Below are 20879 nucleotides of genomic sequence, written 5' to 3' on the forward strand. Positions count from 1 at the left end.
AGCAGAGCCACAGCCCAGAGAGTGAGAAGGAGCCAGCTCTGCAAAGACCTGGGGCAAGAGTCCTCCAGGTGAAGGGAGCAGCATGTACAGAGGCCCCAGGGTGGGAAGGAGCAGAAAGTGGGCCAAGGTGAGGCTAGCCAGGCGGGCAGGGGCCAGGTCATGAAGGGCCTTGAAGGCCCTGAAGAGGAATTGCCATTTTTTTTCCAAGTGCAATGGGAAACCCCTACCGAATTTTTAAGTAGGACAGTGATGTGGTCAGATGGAAGTTTTTAAAAGAAACGTTGGCTACCAGACGGAAAGTAGATGACTAGGGGTGGGGATGAGTTGCAGGAGGGAACACCGAGAGACTTGCTAAGAAGCTGTTGCAGTCGTCCAGGCGAGATAATGTGGATTGGATTAGGCTGCTGGCTGGGGAGTGGAGGAAACTGGAAGGACTTGTGATTATTTCAGCACTAGAGCCAGGACGTGCTGATGGATTGGATGTAGGGGTCGAGTGAAAGGGACGAGTCAGATGACTCCTGCGATTTGGCTTGAGCAACAGTGGGGGTGCATTTACTAGGATGAGGAGACAAGGAGAGTCACTAGGCTAGGGGTGAGGGGTTCTGGTTGATTTGAAAGGAGGGGGCATGAAGGGAGGAGCCTGGGTAAGGCTCAGGTTCCTGACTCCTTTCCCTGTGTCACCAACAGTGCCATTTCCAGAACTAACAAGCATGGGCCTTGGAGTAGGTTTGGAGAAGAAACGGAAAAGTTCAAGTCCGGTGCCCTGAGGCCCAGGTGCCTGGGGAAGCTGCCTCGTGGGGGAGCTGCCACCTGGTTTATGCTCAGTCCTGGCCTGTGAGCACAGAGTCTGCATTTGGTGGGGCTTTGCTGGTGGAGGTTGGTTGAGTGATTGGTTTTTGGTTATGCAGCAGCTGATCAGGCTGCACTTGACCTTCAGCCTCACTTTTCCAGATCCTTAACCCCCAAATCAGGTCCCAAGTGACCTGGTCGCTTTCTCATAGATTTTTTCCTCATAGACAATTTTAACATAAAAGCCACTTTAATAAAAACCAAATGTGAGCTCAGGCCTTCCAGTAATCATAATAGATTAGATGCTGCACCGAAATGAATATCCCACAGTGGAAAGGGTTGACCGGTTGGCGGAAGGCGCTTGTTGTGATTCAGTTGGGCCACATAATGAATTCTGGTTTGTTTCTGTAATAGAAAATGCAGCCTTCGCTCTTCTATCAAGTCCGCTGAGTCCTGGGCCAGAGGTGGAGGGATGGGGGTGAGTTTTACAGCTTTTGTATCTTGAAGGTTCCCCAGTTCAGTGACCAACCTTCTACTCCTGCCACTCCATTTGTCATTGTTTACCCAGGAAGAAGGAGTCTTGGGCTCTTTGTGTTTTGTGTTTTGTTTTGCTGAGAAGTTAATGGAACATGGATGAGCGATATGGAAAAGGTTGAAAGGTAATAGGCTAAAGGGAAGCTTTTGCCATGCGGAGAACTTGCACAACGTCAGTTTGGATCTTGGCTGACACATAACCAGAATTGGAAGTACATTGGAAATCGGCCCAACATCTGGTTAGCTTTCGAAATCTTTGGTCTATAGTCTTCCAAAGCTGGTAATACTTGTGTGACTGCAGCCAAGGAGACTTTGCGTGGTCAACAGACGTTTTTAAAAAGTTTGAGCATGGTTTACCTGGTGTTCTCGTGATCTCTTTATCCAGATCTGTCTAATTATTCTTATGCATCTTTGGTCTGGGTCTTTTACCTCTCTACCCTAAATGGGGGCTACTACTAAGGGGGAAGAATCCAGATATCAGAACTGAGAGGGAAGCTTAGTAAGAGTTACTGACACTGTGGGGCCACACCCTTCCCTTCTGTTTTGGATTCTTTGAATGAGTTAGTTGAGAGTTCCGCCCTCCACCCCTGTGGACAGGGGACACCCGTTCTGACTCGGTGGGCAGCTCAGGCTCTGACCCCTAAGGCAGGGCTGTGGGCGGGGCAGGGAACATGTGGTCTGCTGGAAGCCAGAATGAGCTAGTGCTCCCGTGAAGTGCAGCAGGGTTTCTTTGGAATTTGTCTGTCACAAAGCACTTAAGAGTTGAAGCAAATAGGATAATATATTATCCACAGTGTTTATTTCTGTCAGAGGGAAATGACTGGCAAAGAAGCTATTGGGTTTGCAGCAAAACCTGCCTTTCTGTGACCAAAAACCACGCGGTATGCATGCGTGTGTGAATGAGTGTCTGTGTGTGTATGAGTGTGTGTGTGTTTGTGTGTATGTCCTTGCACACAGGAGCCGTCTTACCTTTCACATGCATGCCCCTGTTACAGGGTGACATTGACCTTAGCCACTCAGAACCATCAGCCACCAGGTTGTTTCAGGCAGGAGGCTTAAACCTAAATCTAATGTTCGCCACAAATTAAATGCCATCCTAAGTACAGTGATGGTCATGCAATGATTGTTATAGAAAACAAAAATGAGAATAAGTTGCTTTTATAGTACCACCTTAAAATAACCAACTGCTGACAGTGTCGTATTTCTTTCTAGCATGTTTTCTGTGTGGGTGATGGTTGGGCTTTTTTGCACAGCTGTCGTATGGTGGCTTCTATTTTACGTATGTTTCCCCTTCATTTTGAGATTTGTCTAATCTTCTGCCCGAAATTTGATCAAAACTACTTAACTTTTTAAAAAATTAATTCAGCAAAAATGTATGGACTGTTGTGTTTGTGCCAAGAACACCGCTAGATCACATGACATACATAGCTTGGGAAGGTGGAGGGAAAGAGCGTTAACCAGCAGGGATCATGGTACACGGCAGAGAGGAGGGAGGTAAGAGCCACATGGCTGCATTCAGGGCTGGGCTTTCCACTCTCCACATGACCCCAGGCAAGCTTCATGTCTTTTTTGAGCCTCAGCTTCCTCGTCTATAAAATGCAAATATTATTAGCCACTTCATGGAATGTCATGAGGATGAAATGAAGCATTCTACGTCATATGCCTGGCTGATGGTCACCATTTCTTCAGGGCTTACCATGCGAAGGCAATCTTGTCATCTTAGCAGAATCCTCTCCTCCTTCCTTCCAAAGACGCTCTGTCCTTCCCCAGAGAGACTGGTGATTTTGTTGTTGTTTGTTTGTTTTGACTGAGTATTTTGGTAAATGATAAGGCCTCCTTGAAAACACTTGATAGTTCGGAGTCAAAGAGAGGATTTTAAAGGCCATGGTGGGAAAAAGAGCTGGGAGAGAGAATGGGGCCCCTGGCCCAGAAGGAGCTTTGGGGAAAGAAGGGAGATGTTCAGAGGGGTTTCTGTTATATAGTTTTGCCGTGTGCTGTGTGGAATCACCTCTGCTCTCTGCCTCCCAGGGCTGGTGGTAAAATCTACCTCACATGGACTGCATGGCACTAGCAGGTCAGTTTGGGGGAAAGGGCCAGAAGCATGGAGACCACTTGGAACAGTCAGGGGAATGGAACCACCCCAGTCAGCCAGGGCACAACCAGATTATGTTATGGCCCGCTAGCTGCCTCTCCTGGGCCCCTCCACTGCATCACCCTCCAGGGTCCTGGCACGAAGCCTTGCCTGTCCCTTCCCCCATCCTCCACCTCATCACCCCCTCCCCGGCTCTCTCCCACCCAGACCTCTCTGGGTCTGCTCCACTCCCTGCAGTCCCACCTTGGTTTGGCAAGTCCTGGCCCTCCCTGTCCAGTTCAAGGCAAACTCCTGTTCATCCTTTAGGATCCAACCTGAGCAGCTCGCCCCCTGAGAGGGGCCCCCAGCAGCTCAGCATGCCTCTTTTGGCTGTCTGTAACTTGATTTAGCTCTTGTTAGCTTTTATCCTTTTGTTCTTTTGTTCTAATTTTCCTTTTTTTTTTTTTTTTTTTTTTTTTTTGAGACAAAAGTCTCGCTCTGTCACCCAGGCTGGACTGCAGTGGTGCAGTCTCAGCCCACTGCAACCTCCGCCTCCTGGGTTCAAGCAATTCTCATTTCTGAGCCTCTCGAGTAGCTGGTACTACAGGCATGTGCACTACACCCAGCTAATTTTTGTATTTTTAGTAGAGACGGGGTTTCACCACATTGGCCAGGCTGATCTCAAACTCCTGACCTCAGGCGATCTGCCCACCTCGGCCTCCCAAAGTGCTGGGATTAAAAACGTGAGCCACCGTGCCCGGCCTAACTTTCCTTTTATAACACGAATGATAAGGGAACACATCAAGTCATGCTCAAACTAAAAATTCTCATCCATGCATTAAGCAGTGCTCAAACTAAAAATTCCCATTTGTGCATAATAATGAGAGATAAAGTTGTTGGCCTGTGACAGTGCTTTTTCTCTTTTGATCCTGACAGCAGTCGTGGGGCGGGTAGTTACCATAATTATTCCCACTTCACAGGTGAGGAAACTGAGGTTCAAAGAGGTAAAGTATCAAAACAAAGTTCCTCCCTCACCCCACCGCTAGGCTTCTCATTCCTGCTGTACCCAGCTGTCCCCCTAAGAGAGGGTGAGCCCAGGGACACAGAGGGGTGGCTTTTGTCAGCCCAAGAGGACGGGCCCCCTGTGTGCTCCTGGTGGGCTGGCTGTGTGGGTGCTGCCACCCTTTCCCATTTGGACCCCACCCACCTTCGGGATCACCTGAAAGTGGTTTGAGCTGTGTCTCTGACTTGCTCTGTGACCTTGGGGAAACAACATAACAACTCTGGGCCTTAACTTCCTCATGAAAGGAAAAGGCTGGACTTGGAACCTGGTACAGAGAGAAGTGTTTCTATCCTCTGGGACCTTCCCTTCATGGAGAGTTGAGAAAAGTCGAGATCATCTTGGGACGTTTTTCTTCCTGTCAAGAAAAGAGCTTGCCCCAGATTTCCTCACTGTCCACAAATTCTAAGGAGACGGAGGGGCAATGATAGGAAAGAAACAAAATGGACCTCTCTCTGGAAATTCAAGGCCTGGTCCTAGTTTGCCTCTTTCCATGGTTCTGTGGCCACTGCCCCATTCTAGAAGGAGCGAGCAGCCAGGCCCTTTCTGCTGTCCTCTCGGAAGTGGAGTGACTGCTGATGGGTTATAAAGTTGGGCAATGCACCTGGGACACAGAGGAGCTTTTATTCCCCACCCCCACCCCCAGAACCACTGACTGGCAGTTCTCAAAGGGCCAGAAATTAACGAGTAGAGAGATGTTAGGACAGTGTTAACATCTCTGGAAAAAACAAATGCCAGAAAGATTCAGTTGACATTCTTCTTGCCATTCAATAAGCCAGAATCCTTCAGAGTTACACATTTAGCATTAACATGGGATACAGAAGCCACAAATTAAATTTTCACTGCAATCAAATTTTTTGAGGAAACCCACATTTGTGGGGCGTTTTGGGGCATGAGAGAGACTACTGCCCTACTCAAGTCTTGAGGCCGTCCCTCACCCAGGTCATCTCCTTGGTATGACTTAGCCTCTTTCTGGGAGCTGGAAGGAATTCAGAAAAGCAAGATATATTGTTACTTCTTATTACATCAATGTGCATGTGCAGGAGTTACTTAGAATCCAGACAATCAGCTCTTCAATGCTATCTTCCACTATTTTGTCAAGGTTCTAAATGAAGCGTCATCTGGTACTCAAGGGACCGTATTTTAAGAGTTCCGAGAAGTGCCACCTTTCCCCCTTTTGTAGAGTAACAGGAAAAGACGTGGTACAAGCGCAAATAATCCATTCAGTTCTCCAAGCTTGGATCAAGCAAAATATTTGTTTCTGTAAGTGTATTTCTCAAGAGCCACGTCAGTTGAGCAGATAGGGAGTTTGAAGACCTCTTACTCCAGGCAGGAACTGTTCTAGTAGCCCTAACAGGTCTTCTGTCACTGCAGGTCCTGTGTGCTTCTTTAGGAGAAATGACAACAGGGCTCAAAGTCACACACTTGCCTGTTCTTCTTTCCTTTCCCACTTACCTTCCCCACCCCCATCTAATATTTTATCTTTCAAATGCTGTTAGTTTTGGCAGGAAGAATTGTTGAATTTTCACTGGAGGAAAAATGATTCCCTTGCCTCTTAATGATAGATCTCTGCTGTATTGGTGTCATTGTATTAGGTTGGCACAAAAGTAATTGCGGTTTTCCAATTGCTTTTAATGGCAAAAACTGCAATTACTTTTGTGCCAACCTAATATGTGCACCTTTCTGTAAGAAAGGCTTAGCTTAGTGTCTTTCTGCTAATGTCACCCTCAGGGGCAGGCGTGGCCTCTGCCTCACCTGGCTCAGAACTTGATTCCTCCTACATGTGTTGAGGGTGGGGCTCAGCTTTTGAGTTTGTCATTAAAAGCTTGAGGGCACAATTGTTGGGGATGACTGTATTTCCTTCGTGTCTAGTCTCTCTTTCTCTAGGCCTGGGTTTCCCCAAGCGTAGAAGGTGCGTAATACGGGAGTGGCCTCAGGTGGCCCTCAGACCTGGCACACAGTGGCAGTGAATTGTGCTATGGGATGGTGTCCCCTTTTTCTACTCCCTTCCCTGTGTCTAGGACAATGCCACCATTTGGGGCTAGCTTCTCTCCAACACTATTAAGTACCTGCCAACCTCCCTTTTTAACAAAGATCAGGTCTTGGGCCACCATGAGTAGGCAGTCAAAAGTCATTGGCTAGCATGCAAAAACATTTTTTGATTTTTAAAATATTATTACTGGCAATTATTGCATCAATCCTGATTTCCTAGTTATAAGAAATAGAAAATGTATGTTTTAATACATTTATGTAAGTTCAGTTTATGGAGAGCTCTGCGATAAGTTATGGCACCAACAGCAACCAGTCATGACAGCAGTTGCCAAGAGGGGACAGGCGCAGTGGCTCACAACAGTAATCCCAGCAATTTGGGAGGCCCAGCACTTGGGGAAGCCCAGGAGTTCAAGTCCAGCCTGGGAAACATGACAAAATCCTGTCTCTATTAAAAACTAAAAAAAAGAAAAGAAAAAGGAAAAGAAATCACCAAGAGGGAACATATGTGGCTGAAGTTGAGGAAACCCCACTCTACAGGACCTTTCGGTATGAGGAGGTCAGGTAGTCAGGAGGCCTCCACTTACATCCTTCTCCTCTGTTCCAGGCATGGATCCTGAAAAATTAGAGCGAATCCAGCTCCCCGTGCCAAATGCGGCCGAGAAGACCACCTACAACCACCCGCTGGCTGAAAGACTCATCAGGATCATGAACAACGCTGCCCAGCCAGGTGCCCACTTGGGGTGTTGTCTGTCCACAGGGCCGCGCAGTTGTAGGAAGCAGACCCCACTGGGAGCCTGAGCCCTGGGTGCTAGGCCTGAGCCTTCTGAGAATCTGGGCCCATCCCAACCTCTCCCTCTGCCTCTCAACCCCTGCATCCTGGGCCAGCCCTCCTGCCTGCTGGGACTGTGTCTTTAGCTCTGGGTCTCCTTTTGCCATCCCATCCCCTGCCACTTGGTAACCATCTTTCTTCTTCCACACCCCGCACTTCTTTTGCTGAGATTGTCAATGTTTGTCGCCCCCATCCCGCTATGTCTGGGTGGCCCAAGGTAATATTATGAGAAAGAACTAGGCTGACAGTGGAGTGAGGGGAGAACATTCGAAGGTTTAACGGGCCAGTAGACATAGGAGACAGAGTTTTGTTACCAGCAACAGTTGTGGGTAGGTATGGAAACAGGTAGGAGTGAGAATGCGCTTGGAGAAAAACTCACTTGGACTAGGCAGCTGAAGAGAGGTTACGCTAGTGCTGGGGCTGAGTGGGGTGGGGCCAGGAGAGCCGATGGAGCCGAGACCACCCAGTCCCTGGTCATCCCTGGGGCTTGTATTATGTTTGGGAAGACCTATTTTTTGTGATAGCGCTTTTTCTTTTCTTTTTCTTTTTCTTTTTTTTTGAGATGGAGTCTTGCACTGTCACCTGGGCTGGAGTGTAATGGAGTGATCTCTGCTCACGGCAACCTCCGCCTCCCAGGTTCACGCGATTCTCCTGCCTCAGCCTTCTGAGTAGCTGGGATTACAGGTGCACACTACCACACCCAGCTATTTTTTTGTATTTTTAGTTGAGACAGGGTTTCACTATGTTGGCCAGACTGGTCTCGAACTCCTGACCTCATGATCCACCCCGGCCTCCCAAAGTGCTGGGATTACAAGCTTGGGCCACTGCGCCCAGCCTGCTGTTTCATTTTTTAGGCAGATCCCCTTTTCTCACTTATTTTCACCTGACTTACAATACATTAACAAAGGGACAGGCAGGGAGGTGGGCAGAGGGGTGTATCTGCCTTTAGTTTTTTCCCAGTGACCTATCGTGGTCTCTGATGTTTCCAAGGCCTTAGAGGCATAGCCTGAAGGCCTCCTCCTCTCCACAGTGGGACCTTTCACCAGAAATAAACTTGAAAGACCCACAGAGGAGTTTGCATAAGAGCAGTTGTCCTTCAGTCAGTCAGTCACAGATGCTTCTAGGAGAGATGCCAGATGCGGGTTTTGGCTTTCTGAGCACCTGCAGTCTACCACTACCCAGCTATGAGACCTTGGACAAGTCACTTCACTTTTCTAAGCCTCAATCTTTCGAGCACTCATTTCAATAGGTTTTTATAGAGATTCCTTCAGGAGCTATATAAAGTGTTTGGCACTGTGCCTCGTTCACAGTAGTAAGTAAGTAATAGCATAGTAAGTAAGCTGTGTTAGAGCTCTCTTGGTCTTGACAGAAACCCGACTCACTCTGGCTTAAACAATACAAGCAGACAAAGTTGTGCTAGCTTATAAAGACTGCTGAGGCCTAGCTTCAGGCAAAGCTGGATCCAGGGGCTCAAACAATATTTTTCTACCTTTGGCCTCTGCCACCTTCTGGGTTGACGAGATAAATGCCAGCCCCTCCAGCTAGCCCTTTCTCCACTGAGACTCTAGACTTACTCTACGGGAGACACTTAGATTTGAACAGTCTAGTTGGAAGAGAGATCTTGAAGTGATATTTGTAGAATACTTTACAAAGATTAAAAATGCTGGCAAGGGTGAGGAGGTGGCCGATATAGATTATAATGCTTGTGCCCCTCAGGGCGTCACCACGGTCCTCTGCTCAGCCCGGCACAAGGAGAATTTCTCTTAACCCAGCAGTTCCAGCAGATTGTGAGGTTGAGCCTTACTGGCTCTGACTGGCTCCCTTGCCTGGTTCTTACCTAGTCACTGGGACCAAGGGAATATGGAGCACCCCAACTGGCCAGGTGATGTGCCCAACCCTGGAAGGGGGAAGGAGGATCAGCTCCACCCAAATCACATGACCCAGAGTGGGACTGGCGGCTCTCTAAAGGAAGTGGGGGTGCAGGGCCACTTTCCAGGCCTCAACAGTGTTTAGTCACCCTCTTTTTCCTGCACCCTGTCAGTAAAGGGACTTCAGGGAAGTATTTGGTATAGGTAGTTTTGATGGAGAACATTGAATTCTAACTGATGGGGAATGGTTTGGGCATGGGGGGTTCTCACTGTGTCCCCACTGGATGTTGGGAGCCATGAGCAGTTGGTCTATCATCTGACCTGCTAGCCTCAACGTGGATAGGCAGGAGTCTTGGGTTTAAGGGCGCCCCACCCTGGGTGTGCAAGGCTTACCCTGGTGTGCTCTGCAGATGGGAAGATCCGGCTGGCGACGCTGGAGCTGAGCTGCCTGCTTCTGAAGCAGCAAGTCCTGATGAGTGCTGGCTGCATCATGAAGGACGTGCACCTGGCCTGCCTGGAGGTAACGCCCTCTCCCCTCCTCCTTCCTGTGGGCCAAGGGAGAGGGACAGGAGGGCAGGAGGGAAGCTGCTGGCATCCAGATAGGAGCCCTGGCCCGTGGTGTCATCGGTCACCAGCTAGAAGCAGCAGGGGAAAAAAACTCTTGAGACCCCACTCCAACCTACTTATTCAGCAGGGACTTCCTTTCGGCCGAGACTCGCTGAAGAGTCCACTTAATTGAGTTTTAGTAGTTTCTGTTGCAATTATTTGGTTCTGTGTTTGTCCTCAGGATTTCTGAATTTTTTCTTTGGTATTACAAAAGTTTTTTTGCACATACAAACACATCAACACACATACACACATTGATTATGGTTTTTGTGTTTAAAATATACGTTAAATTTTCAGTGGCTTTTATGGTACCTCTTATTTTCTATGTTTATTTTAGAAAATTTAGGAAGTAGAAAGGTAAAAGTAACAACTATAGTTGACATTTTGGCTGTGTCTATGCACACACACACACATATTATATATGTAAATAATATATTTAAGTATTATATGAGCAAATAATTATATATATAAAGAAGTATATTTACATATACAATATGTAAATATTATACACTACGTATATTTACATATGTAATATGTAAATATGTACACGGGAATATATGTAAATGAAACATCTATTTACATATGTAAATGAAAATTCATTTATAAGTGTGTATATATGTTTGTGTATATATATAGACACACACACACACATGCTTACAAATGAATTTTTTGTCTTATACAAATGTAGTTGGGCCAAGTGCAGTGGCTCATGCATGTAATTCCAACATTTTGGGAAGCTGAGGTGAGAGGATCACTTGAGGCCAAGAAGTTGAGACTAGTCTGGACAACATAGTGAGACCCTATCTCTAAAAAAACAAAAAAGATTAGCCAGGACATGCCTGTAACCCCAGCTACTCAGAAGGCTGAGGCTGGAAGATTGCCTGAACCCAGGAGTTTGAGAATGCAGTGAGCTATGATTGTACCACCGCACTCCAGTCTGGGCCACAGATTGAGACTGTCTTGGAAAAGTAAAATAAAAAAGGAGTCATGATGGCCATATTTTATAACCCATTTTCCCCCAATTAACTGTATATTAACAGCTTCTCATGCCATTACAATTGAATTACCTATCCTTTCCCCATTTTCATTTTGAGCTCTGTCTCCTTTCCTCTCTCTCTCATTAAGAACTATTTTATAGGCCAGGCATGGTGGCTCATGCCTGTAATCCCAGCACTTTGGGAGGCCGAGGCGGGCAGATCACCTGAGGTCAGGAGTTCGAGACCAGCCTGGCCAACATGGTGAAACCCCATCTCTACTAAAAATACAAAAATTATCCAGGCATGGTGATGGGTGCCTGTAATACCAGCTACTCGGGAGGTTGAGACAGGAGAATCACTTGAACCTGGGAGGCAGAGGTTGCACTGAGCCAAGATCACACCACTGCACTCCATGCACTCCAGCCTGGGTGACAGAACAAGACTCCATCTCAAGAAAAGGGGAAAAAAAAACACACCATTTTATACATTAAGGATATTAGTCCAGATCTGTTTTATACACACTCATGTTTTAGAATTCGTAGTTTGTCCGACTTGCTCACCTATATGAGACCTGCCTCCTTCACACCTTCCTTCTCTTTTAACAGGGTGCAAGAGAAGAAAGTGTTCACCTTGTACGACATTTTTATAAGGTAATTGGCAGAGCACAGATGGACAGCAGCATGGTGTGTATTGTAGAAGCAGGAGTGTGGTGTCTGGTTCTATGCAGATAAATGTTATATGTCTTCATTTATTTTTTATGCCTATAATTACTGAATAAAAATGCTCAATTTCATAGTCCCTAGAGTAGCAATATCTAAACTTTTCTGTCCATGCTGTCTTGTCAGTAAAATTTTTGAGGACTCAGCCCCAGTATATGATCATTTGTTTCTCAGTAATACATGGATTTGGTTATTTGGGAATAATTATATGTAAATTATGAACTACGTACGTATAAACACATATAAATAAATTATATATGATGCACTTATGTTCATAAGTTATATATGCTTACACATATAAAATTACTTATGAATTACATATGAATTTATGAACCATATACATGTATATTATTTATATTCATATGTGCTAAGAAACCTTATACAGGCTTCTAAACCTTTATTACGTTTATTGAGATTTTGTAAAGTGCCACCATGACTTTCAGTATCTGAAGAATTTGCAGAGCTTTGTCTTCAGGTTCCAGATGGTTTTATAAATATCTAATTGCCGCCAGGCATGGTGGCTCATGCCTGTAATCCCAGCACTTTGGGAGGCCGAGGCAGGTGGATCACCTGAGGTCGGGAGTTTAAGACCAGCCTGACCAACATGGAGAAACCCCGTCTCTACTAAAAATACAAAATTAGGCATGGTGGCGCATGCGTGTAATTGCAGCTACTCGGGAGGCTGAGGCAAGAGAATCGCTTGAACCCAGGAGGCAGAGATTGCGGTGAGCCAAGATAGCGCCGTTGCCCTCCATCCTAGGCAACAAGAGCGAAAACTCCATCTCAAAAAAAAAAAAAAAAAATCTAGTTGCCATGGTTTTGTTTTAGCTTTTAAGGCATATGTTTTAGTCCATTTGGGATGCTAAAACAAAACACCATAAACTGGGTAGCTTATAAACAATAGACATTTACTTCTGGGCCGGGCATGGTGGCTCATGCCTATAATCAATCCCAGCACTTTGGGAGGCTGCGGCGGTCGGATCACAAGGGTCAGGAGATCAAGACCATTCTGGCTAACATGGTGAAACCCTGTCTTTACTAAAAAATACAAAAAAAATTAGCCTGGCATGGTGGCAGGCGCCTGTAGTCCCAGCTCCTCGGGAGGCTGAGGTGGGAGGATGGCATGAACTGGGGAGGCAAAGCTTGCAGTGAGCTGAGATCGCGCCACTGCACTCCAGCCTGGGTGATAGGTGAGACTCCATCTCAAAAAAAGAAGAAAAAGAAATTTACTTCTGTCAGTTTTGGAGGCTGGGAAGTCTAAGATCAAGGCAGATTTGATATCTTGTGAAGGCTCACTTTCTCATAGATGGCACCATCTTACTGGATGACCTCATTACCTCCCAAAGGCCCTACCTACTAATCCCATCACCTTGGGAATTAGGATTTCAACATATGAATTTGGGTGGTGGGGGGTGGTGCAAGCAGAAACACTCAGGCCTTGCCAGCCTCGTGTGTCTTTCAGGGAAGGCTCATCACTCGTCAGCCATGGTGGATTAATCCATAGGTCAAATAGTCATTTTCTAGTTTGCTGGCCTCCGGATCAGGTCTCTGCAGATCCTGCGAGTGATGGTTTCCCCTCTTATCGTGGCTGATGAAGATCCTCCTACAGGGGGAAGGTGGCAACACTGCCATTTCCTTGTCCCCTGTACTTTCATTATTCAAGCCCTCTTTAAGCTGCTGTTTCTTTGCAGGAATCGTTTTAAGCGACTGCATTATTGTCAGTGTTTGTTGAGATAAAATGAAGTTATATGATTTGGAGATCGACCTTGCCAGGCTCAGATGACCCCATCCAGCTGCAGCAGTGGACATACCCAGACAAGGGTGGCACCGTGGTGGGCCCCTACACACTGAGGCGGAAATCCCACTTTCCCCTTAGAACATCCCAAACCGCACTTGGCCTCCAAGTGAGGATACACCCCCACTAGCAAAGCCCACGAGAAAGCAGAAACCTCAGGGTTGCATTAGTCATCTTTGAACCTCTTTCCAGTATAACTGCCCTAAGTTTATGTCCTCTAGAAAGCTTTTGGATTGCAAAAACAGAAAGACATATAGGTAGGCATTTTCCCAGAGGGTTATTCTTTATTATTAACAAAAGGAGAGCTTTATTTAAATTCTGGATCCCTTCTCCCAACCCAGATTTTTCTTACTTTTATCCCATAACATTTATTATACCCTAAGTATAATTTCTCAGCAGCTTTTAGATGTTTTCAGGAATTGTCTTTCCTGGTGGTGGTAGTTATGTCACACAAGAATATTCAAATTTAGTTGTAGTTCTGACAACTGAAAAAACCTAAAAAGGATCTATTCCCTTTCCCACCCCAAGTGTGGGGGGGGGGTGTGTGTGTGTGTGTGTCTCACTCAGAACTTGTGAGAGAGATGCAGCAGTTCTAAGGGTCATTGTCCAGTAGAGATTATCATGACAGTGAGTGTTCACACTGACCCAACCCTGAATGAGTGCCTCCTCGCATTTCATGTGCATTAACTCATTTCATCTTCACAATACCCTAGACAGACATGCCATTCATGCAGTGGAACAAGGAGGCGAGAGGTGTAAAGCTGGATTTGGTTATGTGTATCAGAACCAAGATTATGCCCACCGTGCTGTTCTGAAGGGGCCCTCCCAGGCAGTCATGACCCTGAGGAACAACATAACCCCGAAAGCACTCCTCAAAAGCAAATAGAACAAGCCATGTAATTGTAATGTTAAACTTATTTAATTATACTCTTCCTTCCAGAGGTGTGGAGCCTTGTATCTTTAATGTGGTAACTTAAACAGGATTGTCCATTTCTCCAGCCGTTCTCGACAAAATAGATAATGTTAAACACTTGAAATATTAGCCTTTTCTATATTTTAATCCTACATAGTAGTTTTTTTTTTAATTAACTGCTTTGACAGAAGAATTCTAACTCCATATACTTAAAAAGGAAGGAGAAAATTTTGAATAGTGCAATTTGATATTTGGTCTGTCATTTGAGCATGTGTGTTTGTGTTCACGTGTGCATTTTACTTCCTGGTGATTTACGAGAACTCACTAATGAGAAACAGATGGCCTCTAAAGCCACAAACTAGAGTTTATAATACTCTGTTGTTTATGGAAAAAAATATGAATAATCTCCTCTTCCCTCCCTTCCTTTCTTTTTAGGGAGAAGACATTTTTTTGGACATGTTTGAAGATGAGTATAGGAGCATGACAGTAAGTGAGGGGCTGGGACACACTTGGGCTGGCGTGCGCCTGTGTCCCTGCCAAGCTGCCCCCTGCCCATCCCAGAGGGAGTTTTTTGACTTAGGGCTTTGTGACCAAATAGCACAGATTGATGGGGAAGCAGATTTAGAATGGTGTCTTGTGATCCCCACCACTGTTAAAATTTCAGACTATATTCTCTCCCTCTAACATGGGAGGTGTCCGATGAATCAGGATGATTCTCTGCTATGAATAGTAATTTTGGGGACAGTATCATTTTATTGGGGACTTACTCTGTGCTGGATGTATATAGCATGCTGTACAGATTATATCTCTTCATCCTCACACCAACCAACGGTAATAGCTACTGCCATTGTCCCTTTCTTGCTGAATTAGTCTCTTCTCATACTGCTATGCAGAAATACCCAAGACTGGGTAATTTATAAAGAAAAGAGGTTCAATTGACTCACAGTTCCACATTGCTGGAGAGGCCTCAGGAAACTTACGATCATGGTGGAAGGCACCTCTTCACAGGGTGACAGGAGAGAGAATTAGTGCAAGGAGAAAAGATGCCAGATGCTTAGAAAACCATCAGATTTCATGAGAACTTACTCACTATCATGAGAACAGTATAAGGGAAACTGCCCCCATGATTCAGTTACCGCCACATGGTTCTGCCCTTGACACGTGGGGATTCTCATGTGTCTCACCATTCAAGGTGCGATTTGGGTGGGGACACAGAGCCAAACCATATCACTTGCTAATGAGGAAACTGAGTCAGAGAGGTCTAGTGATGTACCCAAGTCTGCCTGGCCGGTGAGTGGCAGAGCCACGCTTCTAGAGGAGGACAGCCCAGCCCCCCATCCCCCGTGCTTCTCCATGTATTATGTCCCTGCCTCCCTGTTTGCTGCTCCACTGGAATGTTTCACCATGCAGCTCTCCCTCCAGTCTGTAGTGCCAGCACATGGGCTTCCTTCCTCCTCCCGCAGGCAGAATCGCGGGAAGCCATAGGTTCAGAAGATCCCAGCTTTCTCTGCTTTGCGCGTTTGTCTCTGTTATCCCAGCACCTGCCCTTGGCTAGGTACTCCATAAGTACGTGATAAGTGATCCTTCTTGTGGATATTACCCACCAAAGCATGTGTGATTTGGGAAGTTTATAATAAACCTAAGTGTTTTAAGTGTCAAAAAGAAAAAGGCAGCGTGCACTAATGGGCTCCTTGGCTTCGCAGCCCATTCCCTAGGAATCGGGACAGCCGGGCCCTCACCACGTCCTTTGTCACTGCATGTCTGAGGCTGCCGTGGAGCCTTTTCAGGGGAAAGGTGTAAATTGGCATAAGTCATCTCCAGAAACACCCCAGCAGCACCCTGTGCCAGGCCCCCGTGGGCTGCGCATCCACAGCCCCTCATCATTCCTCCAGCCCCTTCGAGAGAGGCTCAGTCTTCCACCCTTCAGACCATTCATTAGAGTGGAAGGGATTCAGTTGTCATTTGTCATTTCCTCTTACCCCCGAGACATCCCCCTGCAATGTCATTCCCTACAGTTTGGTTTCCTGTTTGGAAATGTCAGGCTTCTATGGCACTTGACCATGTGGGAAAGCTTGAGCTCTTAAACCCTTGCTCAGTGTCTGCTTTTGACAATGCAACCTTGAGTGCATTGCTGAAATTCTGAGCCTTGATTTTTTTCTTTTTTTTTTCGAACAGAGTGTTGCTCTGTCGCCCAGGCTGGAGTGCAGTAGTGCGTTCTCGGCTCACTGCAACCTCTGCCTCTTGGGTTCAAGCAATTCTCCTGCCTCAGCCTCCCGAGTAGCTGGGATTACAGGCGCCCACTACTACGCCCAGCTAATTTTTGTATTTGTAGTAGAGACGGGGTTTCACCATGCTGGCCAGGCTGGTCTCAAACCCCTGACCTCGTGATCCGCCCGCCTCGGCCTCCCAAAGTGCTGGAATTACAGGCGTGAGCTACCGCACCTGGCAATTTTTTTTTTTTTTTAAATCCGTAAGGTGGGGGATCCCTACCTCAGAGCCACCCGGCTGTGTATGAAATAGCCAACAAGAGGCCTCATGGGTCCATACACAACAACAAATACTCATGGGTCTATACACAACAAATACTTCCTCCCCCTCCCACCATGGGGAGCTTCCCAGGTTTTTTTGTTTGTTTGTTTTAATCAAACATGTATTGTGTGTCCTATACAATGCCTGGCATTCCAGAGAAATACAAAGGTGCCACGCCCTTGCTCTGTATCTGAAAATCAGTCCTCAGCCTTCAGGAATGCAGCTTCTGAGTGGAAGGGGGTGGGGACAGGCCCTCCAAGGCCAGCTGCTGTACCAAAGTCAGACCATGACTTGTGACCTTTCCTTCATTTCCCTTATTGCCTCTGGTTTAATGCAAAAGGTTCAGTGAGGTGATGGCCTAGCTCTGCCCCCAGCAGGCCTGAGGGGTTCACTGGGAAGGTTGTAGGGGGCAGCAGGAGTAGAGGGGAAGGGAGCTGCAAGTGAATGAGTGAGGCAGGAACTGCCACCCCTGCGGGGTTAGAGGATTTGAAGTGGGGGACCTCAGGCTTCTGGAGGAAAGTACTTAAAGTGTCCAAAAGAAGAAGGCAAGCAGCATGCACCAAGTGGCTCCTTGGCCCCCTGGCCCGTTCACCGGGTGTCTCAGTATGTTTTCTGCAGCTATAACAGAATACCACAGACTTAATTTATTAAAAAAAGAAATTTCTTACAGTTCTAGAGGCTGGGAAGTCCAATATCAGGTGCCAGCATTTGGTGACGGCCTTCTTGCCACATCATCCCATGGTGGAATGCAAAAGGGCAAGACAGAGCAAGAGGGAACAGAACTCACTCTTATAACAAAGTCACTCTCACCATCATTGAGCCACACCTGCGATAACAACATTACTCCATTCATGAGACCTAATCCCGTCTTGTTAGGCCCTACCTCTCAGCACTGTCACACTGGGGTTTAAGTTTCCAACACATGAACTATGGGGGACACGTTCAAACCATAGCACCAGGTATCTGGGCCACTGGGCCCTCCCTACATCCCTGCCCTATGTAGTCAGCTTTACCTAGCAGGAGGGGGAAAGTGGTATGTTTGAAGCCCACTTTCTGAAAAGAGAAGACACAAGGAAAGCTTGTGATGTTTGAAAGAGTAAAATGAATTCTGCAGAAAGCTTACCCTTCCTCTGTGAAGCCAGGGAAATGAAGTGTTAGTGTTCAACAACACGTGTGCATTGATTACTACTACTGATGCAGCAGAGATCTGGGAGAGGTGGCAGGGAGGGGATGTCACCCTGTGTCTTAGTCATCAAAGAAGGCTTCACAGAGGTGGTGTGGAAAGAGGCTGTCAGCTCTGGCCCAGTGGCCGTGGGCATGCGCCTTTCCTCCTCTGAGCTCAGTGTCCCTTTTATGATGGGCCCACCAGCACCTGCCGTCCAGCAGGAGGTGATCCCAGCACGTGCCTCGCACTTAGTAGATGCTCCAATAATGATTGTGTTATATTATCCCAGGTAAGATGTGAAGGGGACAAGGAAGGAAGGGGAAACATTGGTCCTAGGGTGGGAATCACAGAGGCCCTGGAGCAAGACAGGCCTGGGCTCATGTCTCGGCTCTGCCACCCACCAGCTGAGCGACCTTGGATCCATTTTTCTGCTTCTCTGAGACTGTGTTCCCTCATCAGCAAAGTGGGAAGCAGCTCCTCAAAAGCCCTTAGGTCACAGCTTGCAGCGGAATCAGCTCTCGTTAAATGGAAGCTGCCATCGCCATAGCTGTTATCATCACTGGAAGGACAGAGAGGAGGAAGCAGGTGGCAGACGGGCTTGCACCCACAGGGATAAAGCATACCTGGCCTCCTGCTGAGAATCCCTGTCCCTGCTGAGGTGGAGAGAGAATGTGAAGAGGAGCAAGCTTTTCACAGCAAGGATGCAACTTCTCAAGAGTCTGAGCTGCTGCTTCAATTAAAGGAAAAATCTGCAATTTAGAAAACCAAAAGGCATATTGCTCCCTTATCTGGCTGCCTCTGTGCTTTACTTCAATCTAAATCCAGGGTTTAGATCACTCATTTACATTTACTAAATGCGGGTGAAGGCGAGGGGCCTGTGTAACCTCCCCCGGCACCTTCCTCCTTCCAAGTAAGGAATCTGCTTTGAGGTTTCCTGTAATGTCTCTTCTAGATGAAGCCCATGAACGTGGAATATCTCATGATGGACGCCTCCATCCTGCTGCCCCCAACCGGCACGCCACTGACGGGCATTGACTTCGTGAAGCGGCTGCCGTGTGGCGATGTGGAGAAGACCCGGCGGGTGAGTGAGCACAGGACCTGTCATCTCCTGGGCCACTGTTCTCCAGAACCACTCCCAGACCAGGGAGGAAAGGGCTTCTTTGTCAAAGTCAAGAGCCTGCCCTCAACACAGCTTAGACAGTGGATAGAGAGTACCCACTTGCCCCCAGGCATGACTTTCCAAGGCATGTTTTTACCCTTTGGGAAATAGGGTTTGGCATTCCGTTGCATCTGGCACCCAGTGTTGGCTGCAGAGAGGTAGCCTTCACCAGTGCAGACAGACAAGCCCTGAGCTCAGGAGTGGAAGGCAATGGGGCCAGTTTTCTGTGAACCGTCGGGGGTGAGCACGGTACATCCAGTGCAGGTGAGGTTGGTGTGAAATCGTAGCCCAGCGGTCTCAGGACCCCCAGAGATAGTGCGATGTTAAGGCATCTACCCGCTCTTGGGACACAGTCAAATTAAATGTGAATCTCACCAGCCTGCAGGACAGATATGTGTGAAAAGATTAGTTCTCAGAACCAGCTGCAGTGTGTGCTTCCGTTATCAGCCCTTTTTTTCCAAAGCAGGTACTCTAGGAAGCAGTGTCCTCAGGGGTGTTCATGGTATTTTATCTCCCGGGTAAGATCAGAGTTTCTTAGAAAGCACCATCACCCTTTCCTAGAAAATCATTCCCTGGAGACATGAGTATTTGTGTATAGTTTAGAGGAATTCATTGCACAGAGCTCCCCTTGTCAGTCTTTATCATCTGAGTTAATTCGTGTGTGACAGAGGTGTTTCACTTTTGGATTTTGCAAAACAGGAATGACCTGTCATTTGCACCTCAGACACGAGGAGTCTGAACCTTCCTCCCTGCAGCTGGTGGTTCTACCTCGGAAGCCTGGGGGTGCAGAGGAAGTGGGACCCATGTGTCTTGAGTCAATCCACATTTCCAACTGTCTGACCAAACCCACAAGCCTCACCGCAGGACCCACCCTGTCCGGGCCACTGACGCCTTCCTTCCATGTCCTCCCTGCCAGGCACACGATTCTGTTTGTGGGTGGCAGTGTTTGCACTGGACGTCCTGGCATCAGCTTTCACTGGAGGACTGGTTCTGACAGATGTGTATGTGTTGCTTCATGATGCTGACGTGCTCACCCCCAGCCAGGGCTACAGCATCCTGTGCCAAGAAGGCCCCACCTGGGAGATCCCCCCGCACCCCTGAGCCAGAAGGTCCAGAGGACTGAACGCTGAGCACTGCTGCTCTGGATTCCACTTTGCCTTTTTGTTGTTGTTGTTGTTGTTTTGGAGCCTGCAGTGAGCTGTGATCCATCCTGGAGTGCAGTGGTGCGATCATAGCTCACTGCAGCCTCAAACTCCTGGGCTCCAGCCATCCTCCCACCTCAGCGTCGGTAGCTGGAACTACAGGCACAAGCTACCACACCTAGCTAATTTTTAAATGTTTTATAGAGATGAAGTCTTGCTAAGTTACCCAAGTTAGCCTTGAACTCCTGGCCTCAAGCCATCCTCCTGCCTTGGCCTCCCAAAGTGCTGAAATTACAGACATGTACCACCACACCCAGCCCACACTCTACCTTCTTTTGGTTCACAGTTCATCAGGGTTTTTCTTACCACTTCTATGAACACATAGCCTCTGTTATGAAGTAGATCAATTCAAATCAGTTCTTTATTTGGATTTCCTCATTAAATTCTATAACCATCCTAGGAGATTGGCACTATTATTATCCCCATTTTACAGAGGAAGAATTTTTTTTTTTTTTAGACAGGGTCCTGCTCTGTCACCCAGGTTGGAGTGCAGTGGTGCCATCTTGGCTCACTGCAACACACTCTGCCCCCTGGGGTCAAGCGATCCTCCCACCTCAGCCTCCTGGGTAGCTGGGATTACAGGTGTGTGCCACCACACTCGGCTAATTTTTGTATTTTTTGTAGAAATGGGGTTTTGCCATGTTACCCAGGCTGGTCTTGAACTCCTGGAC

General features: G+C 47.2%; 1 protein-coding gene across 7 annotated transcripts in view; it reads left to right on the forward strand.

The window, feature by feature from the left end:
- Positions 1–20879, forward strand: part of CLEC16A (C-type lectin domain containing 16A) — a 236640-nt gene that overhangs the window by 87197 nt on the left and 128564 nt on the right. For all 7 annotated transcript variants that reach the window (XM_055099547.2, XM_055099552.2, XM_008960366.5 and 4 more), the window contains exons 13-17: positions 7051–7173; positions 9554–9663; positions 11332–11376; positions 14589–14639; positions 18800–18928. In XM_055099547.2, the coding sequence (XP_054955522.2) occupies positions 7051–7173; positions 9554–9663; positions 11332–11376; positions 14589–14639; positions 18800–18928 (458 nt within the window). The remainder of the gene's footprint in view (positions 1–7050; positions 7174–9553; positions 9664–11331; positions 11377–14588; positions 14640–18799; positions 18929–20879) is intronic.

The sequence above is a fragment of the Pan paniscus genome, chromosome 18 (genome assembly GCF_029289425.2).
Source record: "Pan paniscus chromosome 18, NHGRI_mPanPan1-v2.0_pri, whole genome shotgun sequence".
Taxonomy (NCBI): domain Eukaryota; kingdom Metazoa; phylum Chordata; class Mammalia; order Primates; family Hominidae; genus Pan; species Pan paniscus.